This window comes from Carya illinoinensis, chromosome 3 (genome assembly GCF_018687715.1).
Source record: "Carya illinoinensis cultivar Pawnee chromosome 3, C.illinoinensisPawnee_v1, whole genome shotgun sequence".
Classification (NCBI taxonomy): Eukaryota; Viridiplantae; Streptophyta; class Magnoliopsida; order Fagales; family Juglandaceae; genus Carya; species Carya illinoinensis.
The window spans coordinates 2,983,126-2,996,200 of NC_056754.1; the positions used below are offsets into that span (position 1 = coordinate 2,983,126).

Below are 13,075 nucleotides of genomic sequence, written 5' to 3' on the forward strand. Positions count from 1 at the left end.
ATTCTTCTAACACTACTAACATATAATAAAAATTAATTTACAATAAAAATGTTTAAATCATAAATTTGAGATATAACAATGTAAACACGAATAATGTATTCTCCTAAGTGACTTTATAAATAAAATATTTCATATAGATATATAAAATGGATCTCATTACATCCATGTTTAATAAATATGATAGGGATTATTTTCTATATTTAACTCTCTTAGTTCTAAGATTTAACCAAACATGATTTTACACCAAAACATTAAAAAAAAAAAAAATCTAGTATTAGTCCATGTACTTGTTTAATTTCGCTGAATTTTGTATAAATTTGAGGGGTAATTAGATAATTAGATAATGTTAAATCTTACATCCAGCTTCCTTAAACCTAATTTCTTGGTCCTATATATTATTGGATATCCCTAAGAACTTGTGTTTTGATACATAAATACAATCTGCAATAATCAGACAATGGTCCTTAGAACTCCAGGGACAGTACTAACAATTACAATCCTTTTTGCATGCATGCCTCCATCAAGGAATATATGAATACATGATCAGCCTGAACTCATAGATCAGAGAAGTCCTAATTAATGCTTTTAGCTTTGGTGAAGTCACGTAAACCATAAATATTATTTGAAAAAAAGAGATCGTCGCAAATAAAAAAAAAAAAAACTGAAGACAAATGTACACTTTCAAAGCTAATCCGGAAAACTTGAAGATTGCGACCTTCAATCATTCTTAATACATGGTAATAAAAGAATGCAATCGATCGTTAATTAATACTGCGGGAATAACATATAATGTTTTCGATCCTTGACTAGTGGTACTACAGATCATTCATGCATGGCTAGCTAGTGATGCCAAATTGCTGTGAAGTATTGGATCAGGAGCAAGTACTGTTAATATAAGCTAAGCTGGCCGGAAGCTGGAGAGGAATGGTAGATAAGGGAAGGCAACGTTCTAATATATTACCTAACTTATTATTTCTCTTACTCTTTAAGGTTTCTGCCATTTTTCGATCCGTTTGCCACTAAATTTCAACACGTAGGGATCTACGGCCGGCTAGTTAAGACAATATTTGAATCTTACATATATAAAACTCTTCTAATTTTGTATATACAAAGGAAACTTTGATAATGCATATGAGACGGATCTATGAAACTCAATATATTTAGAGTCTCTAATTAGGAAGAGGGAACTAATCCCTCAAAACATGCCATTAGGAAGAGTCTTATAATTAGAAAAAGAAAATTAGGGTTTTTTTTTTTTTTTGTCATGATCATCATCTCGATTAACAGTGGGTTTTAATGCCTATCTACCCCAACTAGAATACGTAACTCATGCATGGTATGGTTCAAACTTCAAACCAACCTTTCCTAATAGTTTCCCATCTGTTACAAGATCATGTTTGAACTTTGACTAGGAACAGATAAAAAACACAATAACTTGAAAAAGACGCCCAAAAAAAGCTAGCAGAGGGGCCTCATGCCTTCAAATTAGAAAGAATCCCCCTTGAACTCAAACTCTGGCATCATTAAAGTGGGAGTCAATGAGGGAAGATTTTTTGTCATTTTCTTTCATGCCTCTCTCTTCCTTTTTCTCATCCTGATCTTTCAGTCCTAGCTACTTCTTCACCCTTGATTTGATTTGTTTTACGTGGTTGAGGTTGTGGCGGCCATCATGTTTTGGCCTAGCAAATTGGGAAAATCAATTGTCCGAGGCAACCTTATAGCCAAAGGCCGATGCCGTATGGAATCGGTTGGCATTGGCTCTTCAGATTACCTTACCTTTGTTTTCCCTCAATATTTAGTTAGAGTTACTTCGATTTTTCGCGTAAATTTAAGGACACGAACTAGGTCAGCTTTCCCAGTCGAAACTGCTGGACCGACCACTGTTTTTTGTTCCACATGATGGAAATTATTAGACCAGCATTTTATGAGCAATTATTTGGAAACACCCCATATTGGTTTTTGTCAAGGATATATGGATCCCTTACAACCGTCTGAATCTTACTGAAATCATGCAACGCCAAACGAGGGAGTTTTTGGGATCCACCTATTTTCACACCCTAGGCTCCCAAAGATAGACGGATCATACAGATAATAAAAAAAACGGATAGAGAAATACAATTATTGCACAACATATATAATACTGTCAAAACCAATTATAGAATGAATTTGGATCTTGGAGCAACGGAGTTCGATCAATAACTCTATTAAAAATTTTATCCTATTAATTCGTCCAGTCTTTTTCTATATTCTCTTCATTAATTTTTTATTTCAAGAGCTTTTTGGGCACCAAGGGTCCAAGGTTGCCACTAATGTATTAGAGAGACCTCATTTACTATCAGCAGAGAATTGATGTATCCATCGAGAATTTCCACTGACAAAAACTACCGATTGGATTTTTTTTATTTAATGATTAAGAAAATATTTTTTAATAAATTTGTAATAATTTATAAATATTTAAGAGAGTTTAAAAATTGTTTAAAAAAATTACACGTTCGGTACCCACTCGGTGGCTGTAGCCTTTATCCTATCCGAATCTGGTGACGTCTTGAAAGAGGGGAAGGCCGAACATGACAGAGATACATTAGTGCATTTTTTCTAATTTGTAGGCGCTACGTACAAATTAGAAAAGTAAATTCGCTACAACTACGCCGCAGTATCAGAGTCCAGATTTTGTATAACCTCTACAAGAAAAGCTTAGAACTCCCTAGATACCACTTGGACCAATAATTCATATCCCCATATTAAATCATTGCTAATAATATATGCGGCTTCCACCAAATCATATAGATTTGCTTTACATCACGGGCAAGTAATAAGACATCGTATTAAAAATGTGGGTTGATAAATTAAGTATTGGAGGTAATTCCAACATGGAGAGCTTTTCTCGTCGTTTTGCCCTTCAATTATAAACCCAAATTAATGATCATCACTACGACATCTACATTTGATTGATAAAAGTGCATCCACTTGTCGTATCCCCAGATTTTGTCGCAAGGAAATGATTTTCTGAACTGTTTCATCATTTGTAACAAGTGATGAGAATTCATAACTTGAAAGGCCCCAACTAAGCCCAATGATTCTGATAATCATAGGTAAGATTTCTAACGCCTGACCACGTATTGGATCTTGCAAATATATTAGCATTAGGTTTTGAAGAAAAAATCATTTTGGGGTGGGCATAATTGTTAAATCAAACTTTTATATCTACCTGGAAATCAATCTAGGTCCAGGAAATGGTCAACAAAGCCAGATCAAATGATCCAAAGCTAAAGAAAAGCTAAAGAAAGAAGAGATATAAAGAAGAAAAGGTTCCAATAGTAAGATCCTGGAAATAGAAGGATGGGTCTTCCCCACCCACTTTCGGTTGTCAGCAAGAAAGCATCCTCGTCACATTAGGGTGACCAGAGTAACTGTCTGTCTATGAAATTTCTGAAAAATATATAGAAGGTGCATTATTTGATATAGATAGTCACTTACCGCCTTTAATGCTTCTAACCAGGTTGTGGCGCTTGTGCTGGGCAAGTAACATGAAATTGAAGGTGGGTTTAGGTAGAGAAGTAAAGATTATAAGATTGAACTATTAAGAAATATATTACTCGTGCTACCTATGGCATTTAGCAGTGCTGGCCACCTCTTGTTATGTTGTTACATGGTGTAACTTTTACGTAATATGCATTTTGACAAAATAAATATTATTATAATATTTATCTCTGTCACACCAGTGATGTAGGCCCACCAAGAATTAGTTGCACATTTTCTTTGCCCGAAAATATTGTTGAAACTTATAGCCTGTTTACACAAGAATGAAATCTCTGCTAAACTACTACCGCCCCCTTGACCCCTTGTTATAGGCTTAGAGCAAACCCACCTCCGCATTAATATTGGAGAATGATTCAACCTGTCGATGAAAGGTCGGAGGGAGAAAAGTCTGAGGATAGCAAACCCACAAATTCTAAAGGCAAATAGTCTATGGGCCCTATGATGACAACATAAAACCCCGAAAGTAAGGGGGACTGCGTGACATGATTGTGTTGGACCAAACCTGGCTTTGCAACTTATGCAGAAAAGAGTGTAGGGATACTTTTCTCTGAAAGTAGGCTACAAAAAAGGAGGAAGGCAATCCCTTTTAGAGTAGTCTTGACTCGATTGACCCTGAGACGACCACTGTTATGTGCTTGAAGTGAAGATATGGGACCAGAAGCAACCCGAAGCTTATTGAATTGTGTCGAAGAAGATCAATGTGGAACCGATGAGTTCAGTGTTCTGTCAAGTAAGAGTAACGAGGAAGATAAATGTAGGGATTCAACGGCAGCGTTTTGTAGAGAGCAGATAGTTTCTGTCTAGTGTTAGTCGGAGTTAGTTGTAACGGAGTTAGGCCCATAAAGGGTCCAATACTTCCAGAAGAAACTCTATCGAATCAGTCCATCACTTTACAGAACACAATTTAGTGGGCTCGCTACAACCACCTACCTACAGGGACCAGAAATATAACCAGCTATAACCAGATCATAAGCTAGAAAACATGACCTTTCGTAATAGCGTATGATACGACGAACTCTTGGGTATTGCTGGCGAAGTATTGAAATCTGATATCAAACCTTGGCTATCTGCAACATGTCATTTCATCACCGCGGGTAACGCACGCACGCAAGCAACCACTTCAGCAGGCAACTGCCACTATCCACTCATTTTCATTTATAAAATCCCTCTCCTTTTTAAAGTTTACTCTCCCAACCATTTTGGCCTTCATCTCAAAGCAGAATTAGTAACCATTTGCTTTAATTTGATTCTTCAAGAGCCCTGGAAGTCTTGTTAGCCCAGCAGATACACAAAAGGAAAAAAAAATCCCATTGTTCTCTAACAGAAGAATATTATAGCAATTTCTCCACACGTGTATGATCCGAATATAACAATATGGTTGATTGTGGACTTTAACACAAAATCTAAACTTTAGCACCTGGGCAAGATACTCAGCTGATGATTACTTTTATCCACATTAATGGAATAATGAGGGAATTACAAAAAACGATGCAAGCAATGCCCGTCAGTTTCATCCAAGATGGATACTTCCAACACATTCTTTACTTGTTGAAAATTGTCGGACCATTGCTAATTTTCTCTAAAGGAACTCAAAACTCACTCTACCCGATCAACCAACCATAATTTTTCAAATATCAAGATGCATAAATGAAAGGGCCAAATGAATGAGAAAAGAAGAGAGAGGGGGGGGGGGGGGGGGTGGTTGTGGTTGGACACAAAATATAAGTGAAAGTACTCGTTACTTTCCGTTAGAATTTGCATGCTTATGGAAAGGCCAAAGATTTACCAGGCGCTCAAGCACCGCTGCACTTTTTGCGAAATAGCCAGAGAATCCAGCAGGAGTTGATGGTGGAGGGAAATCTTCTGCTGGCATGGCAAAAGGGCGAATCATTTTTTCCATTTTCTCTAAGGTGAGATATGATCCCACTTCTTGCAGCCTTTCTGGACCCATTATGGGCAGCGTGTGCTCCTGGTGCAATGAAGCAGCCTCACTGTCGATTTTCTGCCAAGCAAAAGAGAAACCAGAGGTTAGCTGCATATTTATGCCACCAACACAGGAAGAAGAAGCCCAAAGTTATCAGGGGCAGATATGCCCATGAAGTTGGTAAACTAATCTAACTTTAACCAGGTTTGTTGCCAATAAACAGTATTAAGCGTGTTGGATGAACAAACATTTTTAATCCCATCCCTAGCAATCCTCTTATTAGCACATTATAACTTAAGTTTCAACCACAGGGTGAGCATGTCCATCATTAGCTCCTTTTGAGATGGTCCCTTCGATGACAACTTTATCATAATTCAAGACGCATTACCTCCAAGGGGGATAGATCTGCACCACGGCTAAAAGTGATCTCTATGCGGAACCTTTTTGGGTCTTCCAAGGCTACCTGTAATTTCATTTCAAGAATAATTGTGCTCAGCATAATGAAGCCACAAATATCTAATTACTGGTGCGTTAATCTAAGAAAGGATTTATGAGAAAGAATAATGTAACACAAGATTCTGGCAGGTGCTACTTTCATTAATCACCAGATTACCTGATTGATCCAGATCAAAGTGCAGAACACCAGTAATAAGTCAAACATGTCTAGTCCATGTAGGGTCTATTAAATAGGCTCTAAGCGTCGACTGTTTAGCCAAAGGAACTAAAATTACCAAATAGAAATGCCTCTCCTTGGGGGCATGCCCAATATTACCTACCTCTGTGTTCTCAAACATCCTCAGCACAATGTAACTCATGTAGTCGAGCTCCTTGGTTCTATATAAACGATCCAAAGCAGTATGGAAAAAAAGGCTATCCTCTCCTTGAAGAGATTCATCCAGGTTACAGTAACGGAGGACATTCACGAGAGAATGGATATGAGATTCCTGTCATTGAAAAGAATAAATCACAAATTGTAAATATCAGTCAACGAGCTAAACCGTAAATTGTATAGATGTCATAAGACATAAGGAACTAGTATAAAATAACTTCAGATAATTATTAATGATTTCTTAGTATAAAATAACTTCAGACGATTATTAATTATTGTTCGGCTCACTCCACATGAATGGAAAGACATTAAGCTTACCAGAAAAATGTAAAAGGAAAGAACTAGAAGGAAAAGATTTGAGAAAATGGATTAAACTTAGGGGAGGTTTGGATGGTGTGCATCCAAACCTCCCCTAAAGGTTTTTCATTCTAAGCCAACTATTTGGAAGTTCCATGCCAGTATTTATAACAAAGGGGTATTAAAAAACTATAACGAAGTCCTTGAAAGAGATTATTATTTGCACCAATGCATCAATATCACAATTCAAGTCAATATGAAAGAAGGCCAAACACCATTGACAATAAATAAAGCGGTAAGATAATGAAAGTTGATACACCTATTAAATTTGGAAAAAAGGAATTTGCACCCTTCAACTACCAGATGTTTTATACATTACCACGACTAAAACTGATATATTACACCCTCGAGCAACTTAAAAGCTGCAATGTGTACCCTTTCCCCATTCCAGATTTCATCATGCTTCCTAAAGAGGCTTTCATCAATCATGGTGTTCAGCTGATTTGCACTGATAGACCCCTGTTAGGATCCATAGTCAAAATTAAGTTACCTGTTTTTTATCCATTTTAACAACTAGACGGGACAAAGGCACTATTTATCAATTTTTGGTAGTTGGAGATGTAATGTGTCGACTTTGGTAGTTTGGTTATTTGGTATGCAAATTGTACAATGTCTGGAGGTTGGAGGGTCCTTAGTGTATTTTTCCCATTAAATTCTGCGGTTCAGATTAACCAGCTACTTGGTACAACAAACAAAATCTTAGTCAAGACCTCTTCAATCCTACCCTAGCCCTATATTAGATATAAAGGATTTTTTTTTTTTTTTGATAGGTAAACGGTAATATTAATAAGAATAGGCAAAGCCCAAGTATACAACGATATAAAGTATTTCTTCTGCACTTGTTTGAATCGTAATTGAGAGATTATGGAGAGAATTAGAGATAGAGCTTCTATGGTGAAAGGGTAACACAAATATTATACTCACTGATGTGAAGTAAAGTCGTGTCCGCACATGGCGTTCAGGTGTCTTGACATTTGCATACCTTAAAGAAAATAAGGTTAAAAAGTTTATATAATAAGTTGCAGCTAATAGAATAATGCAACAAACACAATAGTCAAATATTTACTTTGGATCCAGACGATATTTGGTCTCTTTATCATCGTCATCATCCTGCTCCATTGATATATTGCTTGTAGTGCTATTTCTTCTCACGTCATCATTCTTAATGTAAAACTTTGATTGATATTCCATGTCTTCCTTTTCGGTTTTCATGGATGGAGAATGTTGATCTTGATTGCTTTTTAGGTCAGCAACACTGATGGCCTCTTCACGAGTATTCCTCAGATCGATCAGCAGTTTACCCAACAGACGACGAGCAATCTGAATTGCAAATGTATAAAATTAAGTTGGAACCATTTCAGCCGCAGAAATGAAATATATCAGATAAGAATGTAAATGTACAAGAAGCAATATTGACCAAGAAGAGCTCCAGACGCATGGAAAGGCAAAAGGTCCACAAGTCCGCTCGGAGTTCCTGACTTATTTATATTAGTGGCTACACTCCAATTTTTGGTTGTTCCAGACTAATATATCTATAGAAGCCAATTTGTGCATTTAGGGCAGAGATAGGGCATTTAAGGCAGAGAGGGGGGGTATACATTGAGGGAAGAGATGGTGCATTTAGGGTAGAGAGAAAGGAGGATACATATTAGAAGTGAGAGATGCGGAATGTAGCAAGAGTTGACATCGGTATCTAGGGGTGAGTTCGGTCCAGTCCAAGGAGGTTTTGTGGACCAGACCGGACCTATTTGGTCCAGGGTTTTCCCACCCTGGACTGGACCGAGCTCCCTAAGGGTCGGGACGGTCCGGTTGGTCCACCCTTGACTCTCTCTTTTTTTTTAATCTAATGACATTTTGTTTAATACTAATGTAATCATATCGTGATATATTTAATATATATACATATAATATACTATTATATATATATATATTAGTAATACGGTAATACTATTAGTCTATTAGTATATAGTAAATTAGTAATAGTTATAAACTTATTTACTATAACTAATAATACACTAGTACTAATACTATAACTAATAACTATATATATTAGTAGTAATACTATATGTAATATACTAGTTTCACTATATCTCTTCAAACCCCACACATTTATTAATAATCTATGTCATACTATATTAAACAATAGTAATACTCTTATTACTAATACTCTATGCAATTATATTAAATATTATATTACTAATACTCTATGTAGTTATAGTTATTTAATAATAACATATTACATATTAAATTAACTATACTAATACTATTATATATTTATACATATATAATATATTATAATTTATACCATAACTCTTATAATATGTTAATATATAAATATATACTAGTATTATATATTATAGTTAATAGTTATACATTACAGAATATAATAATACATTGATACTAAATATATATAGTTTTAGACTTATAATGATTTAGTTATTATGAATTTATGATTAGTATAACTATATAATAGTATTAATATTAGACTGTTAGTAATTTAGTATAGCTATATTATATTAGTAATATTAGTTATGTTGAATCAGTCAGTTTGTATAACTATTTTTTACATTATTAGTATTAATAATTTTAGTATTAGTTATAACTATATAGCCTATATTAGAATTGAGAGTTTTAGACTATATAATAGACTAATAGTATTAATACAACTGTATAAGTATACTATATAGCTATATATTAGTACTAACTATATAATAGTATTAGTATTAGACTATTAGTAATTTAGTATAGCTATATTATATTAGTAATATTAGTTATGTTGAATCAATCAGTTAGTATAACTATTTTCTACATTATTAGTATTAATAATATTAGTATTAGTTATAGCTATATAGTCTATATTAGAATTGAGAGTCTTAGACTATATAATAGACTAATAGTATTAATAGTAGACTAATAGTATAGCTATATATTAGTATTAGTTATATTGTTATAGTGATTTAGTATATTATAATTTCTATATTATAATTTATACTATAACTCTTATAATATGTTAATATATTAATATATACTAGTACTATATATTATAGTTATACATTAAAGAATATAATAATACATTCATACTAAATATATATAGTTATAGTGATTTAGTTATAACTATATTAGTATAAGTATTAGTATTACTTATAGTATTTAATATAATTATATAGTCTATATTAGTATAAGTATAGTATATTATAATATTAGACTATTAGTATTTTTTTTAATACCATATTAGACTATTAGTATTAGTATAAATATTAGTATTAGTTAAAAATTATATAATTAATTTATAAAATTATTTATATAAAAATTATATTTTATTTTTATTTTTCATTCGTTCCACCCCAGACTCATTTGGTCCTCTCAAAATTGGACCGGACCGAATTGGGTCCGGTCCGATCAGTTTGGCCAGTCCGGACCGGCCGAATCTCACCCTATTGGTATCCAAAGATGGTGGAATACACTTGTTCTCTGTTTTTTTGGGCAGAGAGCTTCCAGACTTGCAACTTCAATTTTGAACCTTTGATTTTCAATTTTCATTTTGATTTTGTTTTGTTAAGCGCTTGAGCTTTTGAATTTTTTTAGCCGACACGGCTGAAAGTACAGTGTGTAGGGGTGTGTCTTAAATAAAGGCTTGTAAATAGCTTAGCCCTTTTGCTGCATACATCTGAATCTGCCACATTGGCTGCACAGGCAACAAACTGAAAAGGCATTGCAAATTCTCCAGAATATACATGTGCAATCAGCAACCCCTATAGCAAAGAACATTGGGCCACCGATGTATACAATATCCTAGACACCACACATTGCGCAGAACCTACCGCACATTGCTAAACATGTCCAGAAGCTTCCATAAATGTATGTGATTAACCCCGTAGTTGTATGCGCACTCACTAGAAAACTTTCATACAACTAACTTCTGATGCTCCCAATTAGTCCTAAACATCTCATGTTGCTTGTTAGAATTTCAGAATATTTGTTTTCCCAGTGACTGACACACTGTTCAAGGAGACAAACATGATTAAAACCAAAATAAAGAAAAGGGCATATGCCTTCGAATTTCTTGGGGTGTTATCTAATTTAACTACTTGCCACTATGTTAGCATTGCAGTGTAACTTATTATAGTTAGAAATTAGTGGAAGAAAGTATGTTGTGGAAAGTGCTTGTATCATGAGAATAAGAGCCCTTAGGACTCACCCATGGAACCTAAACACCTGCAGAGAGTAGCACAGCAGCCCACCGCCATGGCCTCCAACTTGCAGTTTGATCCAAGGGGGAATCAAGCCTGTGGCATGGGGCTCATGCACACAAGTTCGCCCTTACCACTTGGGCTACCCACAGGTGGGTAAATCCCCTTTTTTTTTTTAAAGGCAGAATGGTTGAATGTGACATTCTGTTAGTTACTAAAGAATGATAGCTGATCAATAATTTATAATTTTAAGTGTAAATTTGAGGGGCATCACAGCAAGCAGGCTACCTTTGAGCCAATCTTCAGCTTCTGCCTTGGATTGATTCCATACTCATTTGGGATGACGCCATCTGCAAGTAACTGCAAATATATACAGACCACTTTTAGCATATCTGTGATAATGAGTGGATCTCACCAAATATTCAATATGCATAACAGAGAAAGTGGGTAATAACAAGAGGTTAAGTCCTCCTGCAACCTATTTCTCCCACAACTCTTGACTCAAAATTTGTACTTTTGGACCACCAAGTGTTTTGTTTTAAACAAGGGGGATCAAGTTCTTTCGGCAGCGATAATGCACAGCTCTAGGAAGCAGAAATCCTAGGATTGAAGGTAAATAGATACCAGAGTGATAAGTCTTGCAGACTGTACTTTTTTGCTATTCTACAGGTGAAAGGCAGTATCACTTAAATCCACCACAGTAAAGTAATGAATATTTGCAATCATATCAACAAAAAAAAAAATGAATATTTCCTTCTAAAGATGAATCGATGCCAAAACTAACTTAATTAACTTTGCCTGTTTTACCTGAGCAACTTTGAAGAGCTTATCCAAACCTTCTAGCTTAAGATGTGCATTGTGCAAGAGATCATACCTGTCAAGCAGAAAGTCAATAAAAACACATCACAAACTAGAACAAAAGTATACAATTAATAGAACAACATGAAATTCTCCATTAGTGGATGCCGTTATAAACTTTCAATCAAGACAAAATGATCAACTTGAGTTTTTTTTTTTTTTTGATAAGAACTGAGTTTTTTTTATTTATTAAGTGATACTGCCTTGTTTCAAACAAATAAAAATAAGGGGAACCAACAATCTTTGCTGAGAAGGTTCTAACTATTTGAAAGGACATATTTATGCTTCACCACAACCATGCCAAGATGTCAAGTTCGAATCAGCAGGGCCAAAAGTTGAGTTATGCTATAACTGCCATGTAGATCCAGTTCAGATTGTTGGTAAGCTGAACAAACCCAAAATGACTTGCAACCCTAGTTTTGATGCATATTCCTACTCATAAAGAAACGAAGTAACTAGTTTACAAGCATGCCATGCATAGGTTGTGTAGAAAGAATTCTATGGACTACTCATAAATTCAATAGAGGAGCAAACAATAAAGATGGGTTAATAATATTTTCTTTCATTAAATTTCCAATCCCAATACTCGTATACGTTGAATCGTTGACATAATGTAACTTGGATCATACTTTTAATATTTCCGTATTAGTTTGCCTCATCCATAAAAACAAAAAATAAAAATAAGAAGTTAATTTGAACATAAATATAAAAAAATCCAACAACTCCTTTAACACAAAACTATACCTTTGCATACTGCATTAACTTTACTTTTTTCCTACATATTTCCGTTTGAGTTGATAACCTTTCTTTATATATGGAGGGAATAATTATGTAATGAAGAATTTTATTGATCAATAATGATAGGCATAGCCCATGTACACAGGACATATACAAAAGAGACACTATTGCTCAATTGACAACCGAGGGATTTTTTATTTATTTTTTGGGTGGGGTGGGGGTGGGAAGGCAAAAGGAATGAGATTAAGGAACAAAGAAGTAAACAAAGTTAACAATAATATACGATAATATTTCCGTTTGAAATGCAAAAATTAAAAATATGTGTGTAAAGTGATGTCATGCTTTCTTGCTGCTTCGATCCAATATGGATATGAAATAGATGACATACTTGCACGAATCATAGACATCAGGAATTTGAGTTATATCAAACCGCCTGCAAGAGAATCCACAATGTTAGTTAACTTGCGAGTCTATCATATTCAACAATTACAAAACTCAATAATCCTTTCACTTTCAATCAAATATAAATTAAATTACAAATAGTTTATCAAGTAATAGTCACATGTTCCAGATACCGAATTGACAAAAATAAAACAGCTGAGGTTCCAAAAGAAATTCTTTTTGATGAATAAATAAATT

At 34.5% G+C, this 13,075-nt stretch overlaps 1 protein-coding gene across 2 annotated transcripts in view; it reads right to left on the reverse strand.

Moving 5' to 3' along the window:
• Positions 1-4,850: 4,850 nt before the first annotated feature.
• The window catches only part of LOC122302501 (inositol hexakisphosphate and diphosphoinositol-pentakisphosphate kinase VIP1-like), a 37,113-nt gene continuing 28,888 nt past the window's right edge, over positions 4,851-13,075 (reverse strand). For both annotated transcript variants that reach the window (XM_043113797.1, XM_043113795.1), the window contains exons 24-31: positions 12,825-12,869; positions 11,648-11,714; positions 11,129-11,200; positions 7,717-7,970; positions 7,575-7,632; positions 6,241-6,408; positions 5,853-5,927; positions 4,851-5,542 (exon numbers count right to left, since the gene is read on the reverse strand). In XM_043113797.1, the coding sequence (XP_042969731.1) occupies positions 5,279-5,542; positions 5,853-5,927; positions 6,241-6,408; positions 7,575-7,632; positions 7,717-7,970; positions 11,129-11,200; positions 11,648-11,714; positions 12,825-12,869 (1,003 nt within the window). In that variant the 3' untranslated portion in view covers positions 4,851-5,278. The remainder of the gene's footprint in view (positions 5,543-5,852; positions 5,928-6,240; positions 6,409-7,574; positions 7,633-7,716; positions 7,971-11,128; positions 11,201-11,647; positions 11,715-12,824; positions 12,870-13,075) is intronic.